This window comes from Microplitis mediator, chromosome 7 (assembly GCF_029852145.1).
Source record: "Microplitis mediator isolate UGA2020A chromosome 7, iyMicMedi2.1, whole genome shotgun sequence".
Lineage (NCBI taxonomy): Eukaryota > Metazoa > Arthropoda > Insecta > Hymenoptera > Braconidae > Microplitis > Microplitis mediator.
Genome location: NC_079975.1, coordinates 7,299,470 through 7,323,373, shown reverse-complemented (window position 1 = coordinate 7,323,373; position 23,904 = coordinate 7,299,470). Strand labels below are relative to the sequence as shown.

Sequence of the window (23,904 nt, the reverse complement as noted above, 5' to 3'; positions counted from 1 at the left end):
TTTTAGAAAGAAAAGGGAGGGGAGAGAATACGTCGAATGAGACTTCTGAGGTTCAAATGTCGATAAAATCATTCCTGTATGTTTTGAGTATTTTGAGGTTCTAATCCAGACTATGTTATTCCAGTTTAGTAGTTGGTACTCAGTGAATATTCACTAATTTGAAGTGAACTTCACTGATTCATTTTTAGAGAGCATAGAGAACTTTGAGACTTAAATCCGAATTTGTTTTTTGACCCGGGCCGAGCTGATGATTTTTCATTTATTTCAGTTGAAATTCACTCCACAGTAAAAAATATTGTGTTAAAATCAACACAATCTGTATGTTAGAAACGGTCCACACAATATTTGTGTTATTTTTCAACACAGACTGTTTGTATTGAATTTAAACACAAAATTTGTGTTAAAATTTTAACACACAATTCGAGTAATATGAGAAGTAACTTCAACACTTTTTAAATGTTAATGGCGACACAAAAAAAATGCTAACTTTTACATTTTATTTTTGTACCATGAATTATTTTTAGATTATCAAAAGTGTCAACAATTATTATTTAACATTTAACTATTTTGTGATAGTAAACATGATCCTCAAGTTAGCAGACAGTTAACAATTTTTGAACTTTTTATCAACAAATCAATTACGAAAAAAAAATAAAAAATAAAAATGTGCGCACGTAGAAAAGTAAAAAAGCCACAGATGCAATTTTTTTAATATTTTTTTTTTTTTTTTAACTATTCGAATCATGAACTTGGTCAACTTTATTTTTTCACGTCTAATTGAAAATAAATAAAATCAATGTCACAAAAATAATAACTAACCAAGCAAAACTGATGTTTAATGGCTCTTCCCGCCTGAATAGAAGAAAGACATTTTTTTAACACAATTCAACTGTCGCTTCAACACTTTTTCTGTGTTGATTTTAAAGTAACACTTAATAAATGTTGATAATATTGATTTTTGTACTAGGTAACACTTTTAAAGTGTTGAATAGTAGATCGATTAAAAATTTTAAAGTAACACAGAGAATTTTGTTGATTTGACACAAAATAATCAATACAAAAAATTTAACACGGACCGTTTTTAACATAGATACACAATTTTGTTTTACTGTGTCCTAAAAAGAACTTATACTGAGTGATTTTTCTAAAACTCCAGAGCTGAGTGACGGAGTGAATTTAAATGAAAATAAAATCCACATTCACTCTGAATTCACTTCCGATTTGTTTACAGCGCATAGGGTAGAAGTATCATTTGTGGCCACTGTAGTACTTCAGTATCCATTTTTGAACATCTAATATTTCATTTTAATTAATTAAAAAGTACAAAATAAAATTTCCATTGCAATAGAGGGATAAAAGTATCTTTGAATACATTTCAGAAATTAATTATGTCATTGCGTATTTCACATATTTTATTCAAATTTTTAAAGTATCAAAAACGGGCCCTAAGTGGCCAAAAACGGTTCCTCTATTCCCCATGTTTAAAAATACCACTCGATTAAAGTTCGGTCTTCACCATGGACAGATAATTTGATTGTCTATTCTTATTGTTAACACCACACTCTCACATATATAATATTTATAAACATATACATATTTAAACTATCAATGCATCTTCTTTGTGATGAGGACCGTCGGGTAATCGCTGATTAAATATACGAAAATTATGAAAAAAATAACCAAGTGATTCAGTGCATGGTCGAATAATAGCATGTGTGTATGCAGTAAAAAATGTTCGGGTTGCTGCACATGTTATTTTCCAGATTCTTAAACAGGGTGCAATACACCAGATATGCTAAAAAGAAAAAAATCAATTATTGTTGGCAACCTGGGTCAAAAATAAAACTTGATTTAGACTTGGTCGTCTTACTTAGTCACGATGTAAGACGACCAAGTCTAAATAAAGTTTTATTTTTGACGAGGGAATTGTACTAAAATATTGTACATGTAATTTTGCTAATCACTAAATCACTGTTTTGATTTACGTACTTGAAATGATAAACAAGCGAATGTAAATCCTAATAATAGTCCAAGAATAGGAGCTATGAGAACTGAAAGGAAGATATAGCAGCATCCTCGAGAGAGACGGAAACAATGGCCGCTTAGTCTCCATGCACATTCTGGACTTCTGATACCGTCTGGTTCACCCACAACATCATCCCACTGTACCTGATTTCAATCATACATTTTTTTATTCAATGATCAGTAATATATGACTGTATGTTACTTTGAGTATGAAGAAATTAAATACTGGGTAAAACGGAACACTTTAAAATTTTAGTAAAAAAAAAAAAATTATTTTTTCTACACGGAGAAAAATGCAAGTCAAAATTAAATAATAATTACAATCACAATAAAAAATTTGCTATCTCAAATAAAAAATTACAATCCATAAAAAAAATTACGATGATTTGTAGAAAATTAGTTTTTTATTTCAATTATTACTATCTAAATTGTAATTTTCACTTATCATATTAATTACAATACAGCTTCGTTAACTTTTCGCTTGGAAAAAATAAATATTTACTTGTTCATATGAAAATAGTTCAATGTTACAAAAAGTAGAAATTGTTTTCAGAATTATTAAAAGTTAGTACATTAGTCGCAATTTTTGTTCGTAGTTGATGAATATTACATCTCCAATGTAATTCTACGTAGGTTACTGTACATTTTAGAATGTCGGTAAGACAAATTGCTACTCCGGGAGATGAAATTACTATTTGAGATTGTAAAAATTACTATCTGGAATACGGTGTCACGCTTAAATAACCTCAGACAAAATAACCGCGACAAAATTACCACGACAAAATAACCGACGACAAAATAACCGAATGACAAAATAACCGTATGACAAAATAACCGACGACAAAACACACAAAAACCATGATAAAAGGGTGGTTATTTTGTCATTTGGATATTTTGTCAGTCGGTTATTTTGTCGTCGGTTATTTTGTCGTCGGTTATTTTGTCGTGGTTATTTTGTCGCGGTTATTTTGTCTGGTTGAACTGTTACGCAACCCTGGAATACATCTTTCACAAAGCGCATTAACTAATATTTATTAAGTACAATAGTACAAATTATTGGTACATTATAATTTTTATTTGTCGCTAGTAAATTTTATTTTGAATGTAGTAATTTTTATAATCAATAGAAATTATTATTCTAAATAATATGTTGTAATTTTTACTTTGAGTTTTGTATAAGTTTTGATTTTGTTTTCAACATTTCAAGATTACTTCTCGGATTGTAATTTTTTTTTCAAATTTACTAAAAATTACTTAATTTTTTTCTCCGTGTAAAATTCAAATAGTTATTTATTACTTTTGAAATTGACGTGTCCTATATCTTTCAAGTATATGAGAATTATTATAGTGGGAAGGGGTGGAAGAATATATTTATTTTTCCACCCTTTCTTTAAACAAAATTTATTGATTACACTAGTTGACTAACGAAACTTTTTTTTTTCCTTATATAGATCTAGAAGTAGAGCTCTGTCTATTATGTTTTGAAAACTTTTTTTAGTAAATTACAAAAATTTAAAAATATGCCGATAAAAGTTCACTTTGTGACCCAAGTAATTTATTGACAAGATATTTTAGCTTGTAAACTCACATATTTATTCGGGTAACTGAGCCAGAAAATGAACGCTTGACCAGTGAATGAACAATCGTATTATGAAATTTTTAATATTCAAGGATTCAACAAAATTCGAATTTAAGTTCTGGAAGTAGTTAATCAAACAGCAGTTAATTATTTTCCTCATGTAATTGTAATTAAAATTTAATGATGTAAATAAAAATGAAATATTTATTTACTATCCACTCTACTTCAAGATCATTATCTCTTTTTTTTTTTTTTTTTTTTCAATTAAGCTCTGGGACTCTGTTCATAATAACTAATTATTTATTTTCTAAAATTACCTCAGAACTGTAATTTAGGTGCCAAGTATAAAACTTAGTCAATATTAAGTCTCATAAATTTATTGATTAGAATTCTAACGGGTAAAAAAATATTCAAGACAACTATACACTGTAAAAAATTGGTAATAAATTCTTAGTGATTACGGATGTTATTTAAATCCGGATTCACTCGGGGTTCCGGAATTTTAGAAAAAAATTACTCCGAATACGGAGTTTGTTTTTTCTAGCGAAGCGATTTTGATTTTTTTTAAATCCGCATCCACTCCGATTCCGTATTTTAATACTGAAATAAACTCCTTTTACACGCAAAAAAATGAATTATAAAAATTAGTAATTGATAACTACAAATTTAGAATGTGGTCACAATTTAATATCATTTCAAACAGTAATTTCGTGGTTTTATTGAATATATTATAATAATCTTAATTTAAATATTGAAATTTAAAGTTTATATGTAAATAAATCATGTTACAAGTAATAGAAATTACTGTTTGGTAGATAAAAAAATGAAATTGTAATAATTTAACGTTTCAGCTTCAACATTCGATGTTTGGAACATTTAAGTTTATAGTAAAAAAGTAAAAAAACATTTAGTATGATAAATAAAATTTTCAGTGTCGAACAATTGATTTTATGTACAACGGTATATAATTATTACTTTCTTCAAATTGTCAAAAAGTATATCTTAAGCGCATCAGTTTTTATAGTTTGAAACAATAAAATTTTACTTGTGTTTGTAAGCTTTTAATGTACGTGAAAGAATTAACCTAAAGTATTACTGATGCGCGGCTATATCTATATGGCAAGATGACGTATTTTATTATTTCAAACAATAAAATTCAAAGACTAAGAGTGACTATTTTTTTTTCATATCAATATATTTTAGGGAATCATTCTTATACTTTTTCGCTTTCAATATTATATTATTTATGAATTACCTTCTTTGGTGCGGGTTTATTGTTCAAACAATAAAAATCAATTGAAAATCCGAATAAAATTTATCATTTATTTTTTTGCGTGTAGGATTTCATTGCGTCAAATTAGATCCACTGCGAACCGGAGTTTCATTATTAAAATACCCCCCCTCGGAGTGAATTTTACTCCGGGAATTAAATGAATACAGTCATCCACCCGAATTTACTCCGGATTTCATCTGCGTTCACCCCCCAAATTATTTACAGTGTACCAATTAATAATATCAATAATAATAAATCTATAGGGGAAAGGGAGGCAAAAGGGGGTAGGGTAGGCAAAACGGGGTAGCCCCAAAATTTTATAAAAAAAAATTTTATATTTTAAATGGTTTTTAAACATTCCAAAATCACTTCTGTGAATATAATTAAGCGTTACTTTGAATTTTTTTTGATAAACTTTTTCAAAAATCAATTGTCAGTTGAAAAATATTAATGATGTTTGTTTTATGATAAAAACTATTAAAATTTTTTTTTCTTCTTTTGTATCCAATAAACATGTAAAATATCATTTTTCTTCATGTAAATTACTTAAAAAAAAATTCAACTTAATCAAATTCGTTTAAAATCCAGAAATTTTTTTTTTTTTACCTTTTTTAGGGGGTACCTCACTTTGCCCGCAGAAATGAAAAATTTTTTTTTCAACGGTAACTGAAAATTTCTTCTATTTACTTTGAATATCATTAAAAAAAAAAAGATTTAGCGTTTTTGAGTCCTCGAAAACTTGGTATTTCCTTAAGTACCCCCTTTTGCCTCTCCCTCCCCTACCTATCTAAATTTTTTTTAACAATAATAAAAATAATATTTTAAAAAACCTGTAGATGATGATTTAAATTATTAGGATCTCTATCTTCAAGTTCAGCGCCACTTTCCGGACCTATTGAAGATCCCGGTTTCTCCATTGGTGGTAACAACCTGTTGAAACACGTACTGATACGTATGAACATCATATATTTACTATTTTACTATAACTTTTTCAGAATTATAAATAAAAAATTTCTAATTAACAACTTAAATTTTTAAATTATCTTAATGAAGTAAATGAAAATATATAAATTTTTATAACAATTTATGATCGCGGTCAAATAGTTACTGACTAAAATATATCTAGAGCCCACATCGTGGGCAGTAAAAGCTTTCATTGATTGATTTCATGAAATAGTAAAGTGCAAATGCCTGTAATATGTTTCAACGATTAAATTCTTCCGGTAAAACTATATTTAATCATTAAATATACTTTAGTGGTCAAGGCTCATATTGTTTTGTATTTTTAACTTTCATTCATTTTTAAAACTACTCAAATACTTTTTAAACTTTTCAGTCGATTTATCAATTAACCAAAGCAGTAAAAAGTTTATAAATATATTAATAAATTATTTGTTAATATATATATATATATATATGTATATATAACTTACCGTTAAAATTATCTGTTAAATTTGAATTTCCATAAATTTATTAACATTTACTGAACACTGTTTAAATAATTTGGAAAACTTTTAAGGATTTGCAAAACTAAAAATTGTTTAAAAATAATTACTGTTTATATTTAATAATAAATCCACACGTATGTACTCCAGTGTATAGTTGGGAATATAATTTTGTATAGACAAAGTGGACAGCGGTCAACGCGCTTGCGCTTTTGTATCACGCACGTCGTTTTACCTGAGGGTTGCTACCCCCTTCTTAACAGGTACAAGCAGCCCAATAAATATACCGGAATACTTAAGTCTACATGCTGAACTTTAATTACGATTGTGGTAAAAAAAAAAAAATTACTTCGAATAAAAATACTGATGAATTTTTCTAAATAAAAATTTAATCCATAGGCAATGAGTAGATAGTAAAATAAATATTTGATTAATAAAATATATGAGTATTTTATTGAATATTAATATTTATGATAGTGTAGTATAAAAATTTAGTAAAACATTTCGATTGCTAAGGTACTTACTGGTCACGGAAACAGATTACGTGATAACGAAAAGTCGATAAGCTCTGCATAGTGATATGCGCACATATTATATATGTATGTAATTCATAATTATAGATATGGATAATTGTCTTATTTAATTTTTATTACTTGGTCTCTGTTTGTCTGTATGAGAAAAACAATTATTTAGTTTTTAGAAAATTTTATTTTTTACAGGACATGTTTTGGTCATTTCTGTCTACGAGTGATAGCGATTGGAAAAATTTGAAAATTTTGATTGCGAAGAAAAACGATTTTTTTATTGAGAGCTTTTTTATTCAAGGGCTCGTATTAATTTTAATATTAGGAACTTTAAAAAATAATAGTTTTCTATGTAGGGGGTGTGCAAATTGAAACACCTTTTATTCAAATAAAAAAAAGTTGCGTTTTTGTTCAGAAGTACGTACACTGTAAAAAATCACCGGGGTAAGTCCAAGCGGTGTAGGTGTTAAAATTGGCGGTGTTAAATTTCAACACCGAAAGCGGTGTGAAAATAACGCCGCCGCCGGTGTAAATATTCTGTACCGGTGTTAAAATAACGCCGCCGCCAGTGTAGATATTCTTTACAGGTGTTAAAATATATTACTTTGTGAATATTTTTACTTACTCGATCACTATACTTGTTAATAAATAATATTCTTTATAAATTTTCATAAAGAACTGACATTTTTTGTGTTTTATAATCTTTAAAGTTAATACTCCAAGCGGACGCAATTTACTCAGCTTTTACACCGGTTACCCCGCTTTTACACTGATTTTACTCCGCTTTTACACCGGTTACCCTGATTTAACACCGGTATTTTTAACACCGGTGAATTACTCCTCCTACACCGGTGGAATTTTATTTTAACTCCGGGCGGAGTTAAAATGAGTCCATTTTTAACACCGCTCTTTTTACAGTGTAGTTACGTTTGTAGAAAAGAATGGGAAGTTAATCAGGTTGGACAGTATGGCCAATTTGAAATTTTAAATTCAAAGATCGATCCCCGAAAAAATAATTTACTGCTGGGTTGACCCTTCAGAGGGCCACTTTTGTGTTATGAGCTACTGTGAGATGCTGTAACTTATCTCGGGCCACCTGAAAAATTTTTTTGACCATTGATTGGGTTTATTTTAATCATTTGCGCGCCCACGGAAACGATTTAAGGCCAATTGATCCCCAGAAAAAATGTTGGTATTGGATCGATCCAATTGATCAATAATTGAACATTTTAGGTGCGAGTGATTGTGAACCATTTTTATCGCATGGGTGCGCCCATACCCGGCCTTTCTTGTGAAGTTTAATCCCCTGCGGTTTTTTATTTCAACGCAGGCGATTGATTTTCACTTTTTAAATCGTTATTAAAATTAACATTGATGAAAATTTTGAGCAGAGTTGAGTTTTCGCCAATTTTGAGAGTAAAATAATTCCTAATTTTCAAATTGACAATCGGATTCTTTCGGTATTAGTCGGCTCTGCTCGGAGCGGCTCAGAGCAAGCAGCCGAACCCGTAATAAAATAAAATTATTTGTAAAAAATGCAAATACTAATAATTTTAAAATAGAAATTCCTTATTATATTTACATTCTTTTTCTTTTTTAAATAAAAAAGTAACAAGAATTTCATACATACAGAAATTAACTTTACCAACTGTTGATAAAACCACTAAAACTTCCCTCACTATATCTAGATGTCACTTCATGTCTCATAAAAAAGGTTAAATAAAAATTTCAATACCAATGTCCCGGTTTAACCGGAAATTCCCGCGATTCAACAATTTAATAACAATTATTAATAATTAATGAAGAAGTAAAAAAAAATTAACTGCTTATGATTTACTGTCCGCTAAATGAGCAGCTTAATTTAAAATTCAAATGCAATTATTTTTCCAAACAAGTCAATGACGTCACCTCGAATCTGATTACGAGTGCGGAAATTTTAAAATAATGTATTTTTAAAACAATCCATAATCTTAAATGTATTTAATCATGACAACAATTGCTTTCCTCAATTGACGTATTTGGTTATCATATCGCTGCTGTTTCTTAAGAACTGAGTAGATTCAACACGTGTACCTCTTTGTTATTCAACATTATGAATGAACGTGATAGTTGAGTCACATTGCATCTTAAAGATTTTATTATCTACTTCTCATGTAGTTGACACGTAAAGTAATTTACGTCATTGATGTAAAAATAACTTATGCTGAAATTGTGTCAACTTAAAATTAAATTCTTATTAAAAATCAATTACTCGGTATGAGAGGAAATCCTGAGAATAATCAAACAACGGTTTTGATAACTGAGTAGTTTTTTTCACAGCAAAATCATTTTTCAAAGGTCATCCATATCCAAAAGTTCCCATAGACTCCACTCGAATGAGAACTTTTGGATCCCAGAAAAAAATTCTTGAGCCAAGAAAATTTGTCTTGATCAGAGGAAATTTCTATTTTATCTGACAAAATTGAGGTTTTATAAGAATTTTTCTTGAATCAAGAATACAGTTGACTACCCGTCATAAGCCTGCCCTTCATAAGCCTCTTCCTCTCAATCGGGAGTTACTGAGTCTAAAGATCTTCCCCCTCTTAACCACTCTAAAGAGTTTCGTACTAGAAAATTCGTTATAAGCCTCCGTCAAAATTGTCTAAATTATAAACTAAAAATAGGAAATAATAGACAAATTAATGATGAAAATTTACTATCTATGTTTCGCGGATAATAATTTAATCATTATTAAGTAAAATATAATTTGTTATTGATAATTGTAATCATGAATTACATCCAAAGCTTCTGTTACAATTGAAAAGTTTTATTGAGCATTAAGTTGATCAATAAAATTATTATTTTTATTATTACTGTAATCAATATCGTTATCATTATAATTTTTTGCATTTAAATTATTATTAGTGTAAAAAGATAAGTATTTATTTTAGCGCTATGAGCACCAGGAAAATCGGGACAGTCGCGTATACGCGATACACATATGTAACAAAATGTAAATATGACGTTGAAAATGATATAAAATAAAACAGGCTTATAATGGGTAGTCGAGAACAAAACTAAACGTACGGTAGTGGGAAGTCTGAAATTTCAAGAAAAATTTCCCCTACTTCCCTTATACCACACTGTAAAAAATCAGCGGGGTAAGTCCCAGCGGTGTAGGTGTTAAAATCGGCGGTGTTAAATTTCAACACCGAAAGCGGTGCGGAAATAATGCCGCCGCCGGTGTAAATATTCTAATATACCGGTGTTAAAAAAAAAATCTCCGGTGTTAAAATAACGCCACTGCCGGTGTAAATATTCTAGACCGGTGTTAAAATATTTAACTTTGTGAATATTTTTACTTATTCGACCACTATACTCGTTAATAAATGATACTCTTTATTAATTTTCATAGAAAACTGACATTTTTTGTGTTTTATAATCTTTAAAGTCAATGCTCCAAGCGGACGCAGTTTACCCCGCTTTTACACCGGTATTTTAACACCGGTGTAATTTCATTTTAACACCGGGCGGAGTTAAAATGAGTCCATTTTTAACACCGCTCTTTTTACAGAGCAGGCTTCGACTTTCTTCAGTTGAGAATTTTTATCTCTGTGTAGGATACACTATTGTTTCAAAAAATTTTTTAAATATTTATTTTTTTTTTACAGTACTGAAAATAAGTGAACGCGTACTTATTCATAATTACCTGAAATTACTTTTAAATTAAAATAAAAAATCATTTTTTAAAATTCATTTAACTTGAACACTTTTTCCCACCTCTCTGTTTAAAAAACATAAGAAAAAAAAAAAAGGGCAACGAGCAAATTTCCAGTCACGAAATGATCATGTCACTGCTAATTAAATTAAGGCCTAGTAGATCCTATCGATTTATAAGGAATTTAAATCTATGCACATTGCACACAAACAATTGAATGTACTCACGTATTTGCTATTGAACTTTATACATATATGTGTGTGTGTGTGTATGTGTAATAGCAAATAATATAAGACACAGCCACTCGAGCGTAGAAAGAGATCCGCTAACGGTGATCCTTGCTCCTGAGAACAGGAGTGATCGCACTGTAACATTATTACTTATTACGACACACCTCATGAATACAAAACATTTAATCAACAAGTCAAATTAATTTAACACTGACAAATCACTTTGACTAAAATATAATTCATATCAATGAATTTTATTTTTATTTAAAAAAAACTTTTTTTTTTGAATTATTCATTTTATTTTCTATATATATATATATACATATACCTACCAAATATACAAAAAGGCACACCCTTATATATTCAACAGGTTGAATAGTTGATTTTTAAGAAAAAAAAAAAATAATAATAAAAAAACTAGATCTTTTCTTACATCATCCAACTTTTACTTATGACTCATCGTAGATTATTTTTTTTTTTATCCTTAATCTACAGGGTGCCAGAGATATTTAGAAAGTGACCTGCATTGTTATGCGCATTAGTGACAGGATTTAAAAATTTTTTTAAAAGAAAATAAAAATAAATTTAAAAAAAAATTCGCTTCATTTGCATGATGTAAGAGTATTTGATCCCCGTGATTTATTATCAATTCGATTTTTAAATTTCCTGTGATGTAAAAATATTTTTATTAACATTCGTAAATAAAATTTTTTAAAATAGGTGAGCAAAAATTTAACAGAAATTTGAAACTTAACCCTTGAGTGATAACAGGCGCCATTTTCACCTCAGACTTTACTCTGACACCATAGGATTTCAAACAAGAATAATATCTCCGTGAAAATATGGAGCAGAGTTACCGTTTTTGGCCACTTAGGGCCGGTTTTGGACATTGAAAAAATTTAAATACAATACTTTATAGAATACCCTGCCCTGTCATGACAAAACGACGTATCTCAAAAATTATAGTTTCGAGAAAATAGCGTTTAAAGTTTTAACAGAATTTGAGTAAAATTTAACAGAAAAATTAATTTCTGTTATGACAAAACGTTGTAACTCGAGATACGTTTTTTGTATCGTAATAAACTAATGCTTATTTTGATAAATAGATGAAACTGTTATGACAAAACGCTGTAATTTCCAATGCAAAAAATATACGTTTTTTTTTCATTTCTTTTATACGCACATTTGATCAATATTATTAGCATAATTAATTAAATTAGTAAAATTTTGATGATACCCTATTATTAAGTGACACAAAATAAACCTTTTTAGCTTTGTAACGACAAAACACTGTATCTCGAGATACGTCGTTTTGTCATAACAAGGCAGGACAGACATTATTTATTTTTAAAAATGTGTTCAAAGATACTTTTATCCCTCTATTGAAACGGGAATTTTATTTTGTTCTTTTCATTAATTAAAATAAAGCAGTAAATGTCCAAAAATGTAGCAATGGCACTAATGCTACTTCTACCCTGTACGGCTTGATGCAGTACTCCATAATCTAGTGATTCTCGGTCCAATTTAGTCAAAGTTTCTATTCAGTTGCGTAAGAAATTTGGACAAAGCCATTTACTGTACAAGTGCAACAAAGACAGTTCCGTTTGTCCACTTGAATGAAATAGCGAAAAGTGCCAACCCTCCTAAAAAAAAATGTTTTTGTTTTAAGTCTAAACGTAAACTAACTTTGATCAAAATTTCGATACTTACTCCTTAAAAATATATATTTTGAATTTTTGATTTGAAATTATGCAGCAGATCTTTAAACAGCAGCCCTAAAAATACAAAATCAAATACTTGTGACTAAATTGGTTGACTTATCAGTTTATACTCTAAAATTTATTTTTTTTAAATATCAACGTAAGAAGACTAATTAATAATGTTTAGTTTTGAATAATTAAGATAATTTTCTAACTGTTTTTCAACTAAAAAATAAAAAAAAAATTACTGTAAATACTTTTAAAAATCAATAATAAATTTATATCAATGACTATCGTTCATTAAATATTTATGAGCTTGAAAAGAATACAAAAAGGTATTATGTATGGTGTAAATACTTTACGTAACCAAAAAAAAAAAAAAAAAAAAAAATAAAGAAAAAAATAATCAATGCTGATTACAACGTTATGTAGTAATATAAGCAAGTTATTTACATTGATAACTAACTCTTGCATAGTAATAATTTTATTACATTTATATATATATCTATATAATTTTGCATATAATTTATAATCAAGCCAATGTCAGCTTACCGGTATTAAAATAGTTATGTCGTATTGTTGATGTTATTACATGAATTAAATAACGGTTTTTTTAAGCATCGAGGCTGTATGTCATATATAATGATTAGAATCTACAGTTCCAGTTCAATAATGATTTATGTTATGAATTTATGATAATTACCATGGATTTAACAATATCTATTTTATTAGTTTTATTTTTTATTATCATTGTTATTTATTATTTATAAATTTTATCACACCTTGATTGTTTAATAATTGATTCAAATATTTTTATTTTTTTTTTCTTACTGTCATTATTTATTATTATTTATTTTTTTATTTTATTGATATGCAAATATTTATTTATATTGAAATCACTATCAATAAACAATCAATTTCATTAATGACTAGGTGGTAATTAAATTTGATTTATAAATTATGAAGTTATTATTTCATATTTAAATTATTTAATTTTAATTAATAAAATAATTAACTTTTCATTAATGAGCTAGCGATCATTTATTGACATAGAACACGGCTATCAATGTAATTTTTTACTGAAATTATTGTTAAATTTTAATTATAAACAGCAAAGTAAAAAAAATGTATTTTAAATTTCCCGCGGGAAAAATTAAAAGAAATAATAATTTCCGTTCAATTATTTTTACTAGACAAATCTAATTTTTGATAATTTTTTTTCAAAAAATGTTGAATACAATTTTTGAAAATCGTTTTCTTTGTACCGGATTTAATGTCAAAATTATTTTCAAACATTACGAAAAAATTTTTTTATTTTATTGTTGTTTTTAAAAATTAAGTGAAGAAAAATTTTTCTTTGTTATTGACATTCACAAATTTCAGAGTGAAACGAAAAACAAGGTTCAATGGGTCACTCTAAAATTTGTGAAAAAAAAAAAAATCAAAAATTTGTATTTATTTTGAGAATATTTTATAGTTTTTGAAGTGATACTAAATACTTAGGATATAATGGGACATTCAAAATACTTTAGAAAATAAAAATATAAATAAAATTTTTCATCTCGCCAACAAAATAAATTCCTTTTTATTACAATAATTATAAAGTGATTAGAGATTTATTTGGAGTACAAAAAATAATTATGTTCAGTGTTAAAAACCATCAAGTTATACTCGCTCAAATATTCTATAATACACTAAATAAATCTGTAATCACTTTATAATTCTTTCCTCTTCCAAGTAGCAGACTTGGTTTTGTGACATTTATATGATAGCAGTTTTTTGATTTACTGATAAAGCACCAAAATGTTGACAAAGCGATCAAAAATTTGTCATCGAAAAAATATCTGCTTAAAAAATGATACAAGTGATGACAAAAAATTACAAATAATGATCCAATAAGTCCTCTAATCGATTCGTTAATTTGTGACTTTTTTCACACGGAAAAAAGAACCCAAATTTTCTATGGCTCTTACACAGAAAAAAAGGATTTCTTGGCGCAAGAAAAATTTTACATTAAAAAATGAAAACAAAAATTTTTTTAGGACTAGAAATAATTTCTTGGCTCAAGAAAATTTTTTCTTACCTCAAAAAATTCATTGTCACCCCAAGAAAATTTTCGTTTTCAATTCATAATGCGAAAAATTACTTAAGTCAAGTAAAAATTTTCTTGGAGCGAGAAAATATTTTTTGCGTCAAGGCATCTTTTTTTTCTGTGTAAGGCCAACTTCTGTATGTCTTATTTATATAAAAAAATTTTTCTTGTCTTTTTAAAAGACATCTTAAAATTGTCTCTGCACTACTTGTGCAGTTCCTTATATATAACAATCAAAAAAGTGAATGCCATTAAATTTGAAATTCATAAATTAGCGCCAAAAATAATAATCCAATGAATAACAAGCGGTAAATTTTTCTAGTACATTCGGCTTATTTTATTATATTACTTAGAAATACTTTTAAATATTAAGCCATTGGCATTAGTGACTAGTCTATCGACAACGAAGCTTCTATTCAGTTATAGTTAAGTCAATCTTTTGCGAACATTGTACCTCTTATCAATATCATTTACTACCGCACATTACTCTGTAATGCTCGTGTTAATATTCTGTCTAACCCAAATAGACGCCATTATTACCAATTATTATATTTGTTCTCATATTTACTATTAAAATTTCATCAAAATTTAAATTTTTTGCGTGGCAATTTTTTTTTTATCGTTTATTAATAAACTAATACAATTTTATTAAATTTTTGATAATTATTTTGAGTGAAATTATTTTGAATGGTAAGTAATGATTACGACGCAATAAATTATATATAAACGAGTAATTATTTAGAATTGTTAAATTGTTTATTTTTAATAGAAAAATGGCGCCAGCAAAGACAAAAAACGTTAAAGCAAAGACCAAAAATCAAACCGCAAATAAAAAAAAATTACCAACTAAGACAGCTAATAATAAAAAAGTTGAAGAAAAAGGATGTTGCTGCGGAACAGCTGCTGAGGATTTAAGCTCTACAGATTCTAGTAGCAATGATTCATTTACTGGGTCTTCATCAGATAATACTTCAACAGATACCACTAAAAATTCATCAGAAATTTCAACAGAAACTAGCAGTTATGATGACTCAGACACTACTAGTTCATCAGATGATTCTACTGACTCTGATAGTGATACCGATGATGATGATACCGAGTCCGATGATTCAGAATCATGGAAGTGTAACTGTTCAAACCGAAAACGTGGGGGAAAAAAAATAGCCGCGGCACGAGCTGCCGCCATTGCTGCTAAGGGTAAACGTCACAAAAAAAAATCACATCGCAAAGGTTTTATTCTGTTTACTTATTATATATATTATATATATTAATATGAAAAAAAAAATTTATATATTTATATATTATGTTTATTTATGTACAGAATATTCAGGCGATGACTCATCCACTGGTTACGATGTTGATAATTAATCGGGTTCGAAGAAAAACCGACGTAATTGTTGCTGCCAAAATTTGGTAATTTTTAAAAATTTGTTCGGTAAAAAATAATAATTATAATATTGTCTGGTAATTAATTTTTTTTATTAATGGCGGGCCATTAATTACATAAATATTTAATTTATAAAATAAATGGATTCATGGTTTTATATTATTACTTAAAAAAATTTTCCATGTCTGAAGACATTTTTTTGGCGATAAAAAATTTTTTATTAGATACATAATTTGTTTAAATTTAATTTAATGTATGACTTACTAGTTATAATTATTTTCAAGGCTGTAATTAATCAATTAAATTATTTAAAAATAGATTTATATAAACAATAACAAAGTAATTAGATGACTCATATTTTTTCAGATAAAACAAATTGTTAATGAATTGATATACTATTAATAAAAAATAGATTTTTTGTGTAATTGATAATTCAAATATTGAAAAGTGTTAAAAGTTTAAAAATACATGTAATTATTTTTATGTCTGTCAATAAAATCATGAATAATTTATTAAAAATATGTACTCGGAAATTGTAATTTAAATAAAAAGTCTAAATAAATTTTTTGTATCATAATTTTATATGTAATAATCATTTAGTAGTAAATAAATTTTTAAAATTGATGGGGTAATCGGGGCATGATAGAATACCAGCAAGTAAATTTTGCGTACGTCTTTTTTTTTTTGTAACAAAACTTATCACTTAACAATCATTTAAAAAAAAATTTTTTGACAACGAGATTCAAAAAAAAAAAGTTTTTTATTACAATTTTTTTCGGACCTTATACTGAACATTTTTTTTTAATGAAAAAAAATTATTTCTCCACGTAAATAAAAAAAAAATGTTCGGTGACCCGTTTTACCCCAACTACTTTTGACCATTTCAAAATTTCAAAATTGAATTTTTAAATTTTAAATGTGGCCGATTTTACCTCGGGTATTCTATTATTTATTAATAGAGAAGTAAATTCGCACAATAAAGGGGTCGGCAGCCAAATTATAATACACGCAGAGAATTCTACGGTATTTTTTGCATCAAAAATTTATATATAAATTACTATAGTCATAGTAACATGATGACAGTATGGAATTATTGTACAAATTACCGATACTGTATAAATTTTAAAAATACATCGAACAGAATTTATAAGGTGCATTGTAATTTTGACAAAGCAACAGATTAAATTTATATCAACTGTATACTTAATATTCTGTTCTAACCTAATAAATTTTACTATGCAGTTGGTATCAATTTTTTCTGTTGCTTTGTCAAATTACAATGCACCTTGTAAATTCTGTCCGATGTATTTTTAAAATTTATACAGTATCAGTAATTTGTACAATAATTCCATACTGTCCTCATGTTACTATGACTATACTAATTTTTCTATAAATTTTTCATGCAAAAAATACCGTAAAATTATCTGCGTGTATGAAAATGTCGTTAAAAAAAAAAAATTAATGTTACTTTCTAAGCCAGTTTGGAACTTCTTTACATCTTTCAGTAAAGAATATATATTTCATACTGCAGCGCGTAAAATTAGAATGAAACGACTACTCCATAACATTATAAAGAGAATCTTATCTTCGTCACTGGAAGTTGATGGAGGCTGTTAGGGTGCTCGTGTATTTTTCTTTGAAATCTTGATAATACTCATAAGCAGAATAAGGAGTGAGATAAAGTTTGAATTATGATTAATAGTATTTATTAATGCCTTAAATATAAGACGGTTATTCTGTAGATTTCAGACGCGTAATACACGATGTCTCGACATCTGTCCTCGGAACATCAACAGTCGTTCATAAAACTACTAATAAATGTGTAATAATAACGAAACTAATCCTATATACTTGGGGTTGAATGGTAATAAAAACAAAGCACGCAATCTTAAGTTATATAAATAGTTAAAAATATTTTTTATGTATTATTTAATATCATAATAGAAAAATTTATTAAAATCAATCACCATAAAGAGACAAGGTATAGAGCTTCAAATTTTTTAAAATTAATTAGTCAAATAATTTAGATTTTATAAAAAATTGATTATGAATTTTTATCAGTTTACATAATTAAATATAATTTTTGATATTATAATTAAAGATATTAGATTGTTGCTTGTTTCAAGTATATATTAAAATATAATAATAATAATTACATTAATAATAACAATTAATATATATACGTTGATATAAGAGTTCTATAAAGTCACGTAACTGTTGGTTATAAATATATAAACGAGTACATGTGCGTGATAACGAACATTTTCCTACATGTAAATGTTTATGATTACAAATTATTATAATCTATTATTATTATTGCTGTTGGTGTAGTTTTTGTCATAGTTGTAGCTGTAGTCGTTGTAATTGTTGTTGTTGTTGTTGTTGGTGATGTAGTTTTTGTTATAGTAGTAGTTGTAGCTGTTGTTGTTGTAGTTTGTGTTATAGTTGTAATTGTGGTTGTCGTTGTTGTTGTAGTTGTGGCTGTAGTTGTTGTTGTTGTAGTTTTTGTTATAGTTGTTGTTGTGGTTGTCATTGTAGCGGTTGTTGTTGTTGTTGTTGTTATAGTTGTTGTTATCATTGTAGTTATTGTTGTAGTTGTTGTTGTTGTTGTTGTTGTTGTTGTTGTTGTTGTTGTTGTTGTTGTTATTATTATTTTTTTATTAATAACAATATTATTTAACAATTACACATTTATTTATAAAATAATAATAATAATAAATTAATATAGATAATTCTTAGAAAAATATTTGTTATTTTTTTCAAAACAAAAAAAAAATTTGTAATACATACACGTGTGTATTTTTAACAGGAAACTAAACTTAAGATTGAAATTTAAAAAAGATAAGCCCCTAAAACCCACAGCTGCATTGACTTCCCGACCTACTCAACCAAAGTAAACATTATGAAAAAAAAAAAAAAAAAAATTCCATAGAAGCCGCATTGTAAATTATAAAAAATAAATAAATTCCATAGGTCAAAATCTAAATTTTAAATAACTTAAATTGTTTAAATAAATTAATTTCAATTATCATAAATTAAGTATCGGAAGACGTGTTAATGAGCAAGCAATAGAAAAAAAAAAAAAAAAAAATAGACTGGTGTATAAATTATGCTGAAGAATGGTTACAGAGTAGAGCAAAGTCACGTGTGTTAAAAGCAACGTGTTGGGTTCATGGCCTGGTTCTACCTTGCTAAGAACTGTTGTGACATAATAGTACAGTAGTCATACACACAATACATTCAACTACTCTACGCTTACATTAGATTATATTACATTATATTACATATTAGCTACACTAGACTGCAGACTGAAATAATAACAATCCTCAGTATGAGCATAATAAACTGAATAAAAAAACTAAAATGATAGAGTGAGATAAAAAAAAAAGAGGGAAAATCATGAGCGCTAATGAAACGTGTGGCATACAACACGACACGATCTACGCAATCGTTATTGCAATCACTCACTGACACTATACATAATCTTATCGTTATAAGGAAATTACATTCCGTTGCTGCTATAATTTTGATTTGCCTTTTTTTTTATATTTTATAACCGAGGCAATGAATTTTAATTATATAGAAATCAATAGAAAATTATATTGTCAATAATTTATTTAAAGAACAGAAAAGAAAATGAGGTGAAACGAGTGGTCACAAAAATTAATAAGGATAGGGGGGTAAAATGGACCCCCTAGAAAACTGTTTTTTTTTTTTTTTTCGTAGTTCTACTTTTTCTGTTAGTCTGCGAATAATATTTAATGACAATATGAACCAGCCATAAAATTTTTTGAATGTAGGGCAAAATGGACCCCCTAAAAAAATAAACTTATGAATTTTTTTTTTAAATTTAATCTTCTTTTTCTTAAGAGGAATCAGTTTTCGGTGGCCTAAATCGCCCCTATAATCCATATTACCCCATGTATAATTTAAAAAAATTTTAAAGGCTGATTGCTCCGTCTTCCTATTCTATAAAAATCCTAATTAAAATTTTTTAAAATTTTACCCTTCGCATAAAAATATTTAATTAGTAAAAAAAAAAAATTGTTACTAAAATTTTACCAGTTGCCATTTAGACTTTTTCTCAACGAAAGAATAATAAAATATGACAAACGAGTGTTATGTCTTGGTTTCAAGAAACGAAGGAAAAAAAAAATTTGTATATGGAGTAGGTACATACATATATAAAGTAATGTAAGAGATACAATTTGAAAGCTCTTTACCATTTACACCATAGGGCGGGAGTTAAAAATAACACTTCCCTCGGGCTGTTATTTATGGCACGCAAATGTACGCGTGTATAACGACGTACTGTCTGTGTCTGTCTGTCTGTCTGTCTCTTTATCATCATTACGCCGAGTTAAGCCTATGACACGGTATATAACACGTACCTATGATTATCATTGTTTATATTTATTTATTGTTTTTATATTAAACTTCACATAGAAGCTGCGGCGCGCGTATATTTTGTAATAAACGTTCCGCGAATGATTTGTCGAGCTTACATTTTTTTTTAATTTTATTGCAATTATTGTACTCGTGTTAAATATGCAATAAATTGTTGTATTGGTGAGCGAAGTCCGCGTTTATTGTTCATTAAACGGCCCCGATTTAACGCGTGAATGCACTTATTATCGAGTTTACGTTATGCTACTCATGATTTAATGTCGACTTTCTTCCAGGGTTCCAATATAAAAGACTGACAGATCCAAGTATCATTTATTTCATACACTGTCTTTCGTTATCAATGATCTCACATTGAGCGGTAATAAATTTTATTTTATTGTTATTTTATATTTAATTAACAATTTAATACGTTTTTTTTTTATTACTAAGTATTTAACCCAATTGATAAATATAAATTAACGATGGAATATTTTTTATTAATTCAATAAAAGTGGAAAATAATTATTAATATAAAATTGTTTTTTTTTTTTTATTTTTTTTTTTTTTACTATTATGTGACAATGGAATTAATTAAACGGAATTTCAATGACTGCAGTTGCAATGAATAGAAACAAATTTTATTTTGTGGCTTGTCGACAATCTGAGATCAAATAATTCAAAAATAGGGGAGGGGGTGGAGGTACTCAAGGTTGTATCAAGTTTTTGAGGACTCAAATACTCTAAATCTTTTTTTTTCTAATGATATTCAAAGTAAATAGGAAAAATTTTCAGTTGTCGTTAAAAAAAAAAATGTCATTTTTGCGGGCAAAATGGGTACCCCTAAAAAAGGTGAAAAACAAATTACTGAATATTAAATAAATTCGATTAAATTAAAATCTTTTGTAAATTATTTACACAAAGAAAAGTTACATTTTACATGATTATTGGATGCAAAGGAAGAAAAAAAATTTTGATAGTTTTTATCATAAAACAAAAGTCGTTGACGTTTTTTGGACTGATACTCGATTTTTTAAAAAGTTTGACAAAAAAAAATTCAAAATAATGCTCAATTATATTTACAAAAGTGATTTTGGAATGTTTGAGAAACATTTTATAAAAAAAAATTTTGTATAAAATTTTGGGAGTACCCGGTTTTGCCCCCCGTCCCCTATCCTATAATAAAATTTAGATGAAATATATGTGAAGCCAAACTATTCGTAACGTGATTGGTTGAAAGGAAAAAAATATATACAAACAACACAAAAATATACATTAAAATAAATATGTGAAAAACGACACGCGCGCGCTTGATCGCAAAATATTTCGCTAGTACTTAAATTATTTACTCTAATATACTTATTAGGATGCTCCGTTTGAAACGAACATTTTTTTTTATTCCCCATCAAAAATCTTGTTTTCTATGTTAAAATAAAAATTTAGTCCGATTTTGAGCTCTTAATATTAATATTAACCACTGGAACAACGTCGTCGAAGTTTTTCCATGCTAAAAGCACGTAAATTTAGTTTTTTTCATTTTCAATGAATAAAATTCAGCCGTAAATTTATGTATGGTATCGGTCCAAAGTTTTTCTTAAAGAGAATTGTATGCTCTTTAAAAAAGCCAATATCAGCTTAGCTCTGAGTTCAACTCTAGCTCGCCTATGAGTCTTTAATGTCAAATTTTGTATCAAATTGATGGTTTTTTGCTGTTAACTCATGAACGGTCGAGTTTAGAGAAAAAAAGTAGACAATCTTTTTTATAGGAAATTTAGTTTCCTATAAAAAAGGTTCGATGACTTATATCTATAAAACTATTATTTTGAAAACTATATGAACTTAAAGTTATTCAAATTTTTAATTTTAGCAAAATTTCGAGATTAATTGTTTTATAATCAAATAATATTCATATTTTTAATAGTTTTTCGTCTTGTTTTATCCATTACTTAAAAAAAAAACAAAAAATCAAAATTTGTAAGACATTCAAAATTAAGTATTTACAATCTATTAGTCTTTTAATCAGAGTTCTCATTAATTTTTGTAGATCTGAATTGATATATCGAGACCAAGAGAATTTTATAAAATTTGTGGGGTGGTCCATTTTTCCCACTTAGTCGCGTTTTCCCCCCTCTCCCTTTTATCAACGAATTAAAAAAATAGAATCAAATAGATTTAGTGTGATCTAAACTTTTTTGCTTGGTAATGTATGAAATAACAATAAGGTAACATATATATATTAATAGATATGTTATAATACACCTCATAATATATACAAAAGCACGTGTCTCCGGTATAATACACGAATCTTGTGTAATAAGTGTTTATATTTAAAATCACGTTTCGCGATAGTATTCTTCCGTGACGTCGTTCGAAAAAATAAAAAAAAAATTTAATACTATTGTTTTTGTTTTTACGTCACTTGCTAATAAGTTAAGTTGGCGATAAATAGTAACCACGTGGTGAAAAGCACGTTTTACGGTGAGCATATTTAGTCGCACGAGAGTTACTTAAATATAATTGAATAATTACATTCATATTTTGATTAATCCTTTGAAAGGATATTACTTGGCACAATATATCTATTTATACTTTTACAATTATATTAAAGGGGTGCTTTAATTATTTCCTCAGCTTTAGAAATTTATCAATTGACATAAGATTGACTGCTTAATTATAAATATTATAGAGACGATAAAATTATATTTATGTTAGTATTTCTGATTAATTAACTGTTTTTATGAAATCAATCCATTCCTAATATAATGAGGAGGAATTGAGAAAGACTTTCTAAGAAAATAAATTTAGATTGATAATTAATTCAAAATTATCATTGTGAGATATTTTTAGTAAGTCTCCGTAGTAATTTTTAGTACTAATATATTTAATTTTTTAATTTTTAATAAAATTGTCCTTTTGAAAAATTTTTTTTAGTTTGAATTTCTTTTAATAATTCGTTGGCTGTTGGAATAGAGATATGGGGGGGGGGGAGATAGACCTGTCAAGGATTTTGTTAGCATCCTACATATAATCACGATGAAAAAAAAAAAATTTCAATAATTTTGATGATACTGAAGTTAGCAGACAATTAGCAAATTTTGGATTTTTTTTTCAACAATTTAATTTTATAAAAAAAAAAAACTAAAAAATGAACATGTAGAACATTTTAAAAACTATAGGTGCAATTTTTTCAAATATTTTTTTTTTTAATAATTTATCGTTTAAAAAAAAATTCCCAAATTAGTAGACGTCGGTTAACTTCAATCTCTTAGTTAGCCGACGTCCGATAATTTTTGAATTTTTTTACAAACGAAATTTGAAAAAACAGAAAATTTTTTAAAAATAAATTTTTTTCTATTTTGACAAAAAAAAATTACGCGTTAAAAAATTACAGTCTATTGGGGTAAGTCGGACTTTCTGTTGGAAAAATTTGATTTTAAAAAAAAAGTAGAAAAAGAAAAAAAGTCAAAAAAGCCTGTTAGGGGACGTAGCGGAAATTTTTCTTGAAATTTCAGACTTTCACACTACCGTACGTTTAGTTTTGTTCTCGACTACCCGTTGTAAGCCTGTTT

The 23,904-nt window shown here is 27.4% G+C and overlaps 2 protein-coding genes and 1 long non-coding RNA gene across 7 annotated transcripts in view; 1 reads left to right on the top strand and 2 right to left on the bottom strand.

Moving 5' to 3' along the window:
• Nucleotides 1-625: 625 nt before the first annotated feature.
• LOC130671491 (caveolin-3-like) lies at nt 626-6,493 on the bottom strand. Of its 3 annotated transcripts, none has more exons than XM_057475412.1 (4): nt 6,311-6,493; nt 5,708-5,822; nt 1,990-2,169; nt 626-1,795 (listed from the first exon to the last, which is right to left on the bottom strand). In XM_057475412.1, exons 2-4 carry the CDS (start codon nt 5,792-5,794, stop codon nt 1,598-1,600), a joined length of 465 nt encoding a protein of 154 aa, XP_057331395.1. In that variant the 5' UTR covers nt 5,795-5,822; nt 6,311-6,493; the 3' UTR covers nt 626-1,597. The 3 variants fall into 3 exon arrangements, with proteins under 3 accessions (XP_057331395.1, XP_057331394.1, XP_057331393.1); XM_057475411.1 differs by having other exon boundaries at nt 5,708-5,807; XM_057475410.1 differs by lacking the exon at nt 6,311-6,493 and having other exon boundaries at nt 5,708-5,966.
• Nucleotides 6,494-11,234: 4,741 nt separating this feature from the next.
• LOC130671785 (uncharacterized) overlaps nt 11,235-23,904 on the bottom strand; it is a 122,414-nt gene continuing 109,744 nt past the window's right edge. For all 3 annotated transcript variants that reach the window (XR_008990574.1, XR_008990573.1, XR_008990575.1), the window contains exons 2-3: nt 12,484-12,548; nt 11,235-12,416 (exon numbers count right to left, since the gene is read on the bottom strand). This is a non-coding gene — a long non-coding RNA (uncharacterized LOC130671785). The remainder of the gene's footprint in view (nt 12,417-12,483; nt 12,549-23,904) is intronic.
• On the top strand, nt 14,938-16,386 carry LOC130671784 (uncharacterized). Its single transcript, XM_057475862.1, has 3 exons — nt 14,938-15,255; nt 15,335-15,795; nt 15,887-16,386. Exons 2-3 carry the CDS (start codon nt 15,339-15,341, stop codon nt 15,931-15,933), a joined length of 504 nt encoding a protein of 167 aa, XP_057331845.1. The 5' UTR covers nt 14,938-15,255; nt 15,335-15,338; the 3' UTR covers nt 15,934-16,386.

Coding starts and splice junctions, on each gene's coding strand:
- LOC130671491 (XM_057475410.1), bottom strand. CDS start 5,842: ATGATGTTCATACGTATCAGTACGTGTTTCAACAGGTTGTTACCACCA. Junction 2,170..5,707: donor ATTTAAATCATCATCTACAG/GTTTTTTAAAAT, acceptor GATTGAAATCAG/GTACAGTGGGATGATGTTGT. Junction 1,796..1,989: donor TCGCTTGTTTATCATTTCAA/GTACGTAAATCA, acceptor TTTTCTTTTTAG/CATATCTGGTGTATTGCACC.
- LOC130671784 (XM_057475862.1), top strand. CDS start 15,339: ATGGCGCCAGCAAAGACAAAAAACGTTAAAGCAAAGACCAAAAATCAA. Junction 15,796..15,886: donor AAAAAAATCACATCGCAAAG/GTTTTATTCTGT, acceptor ATTTATGTACAG/AATATTCAGGCGATGACTCA.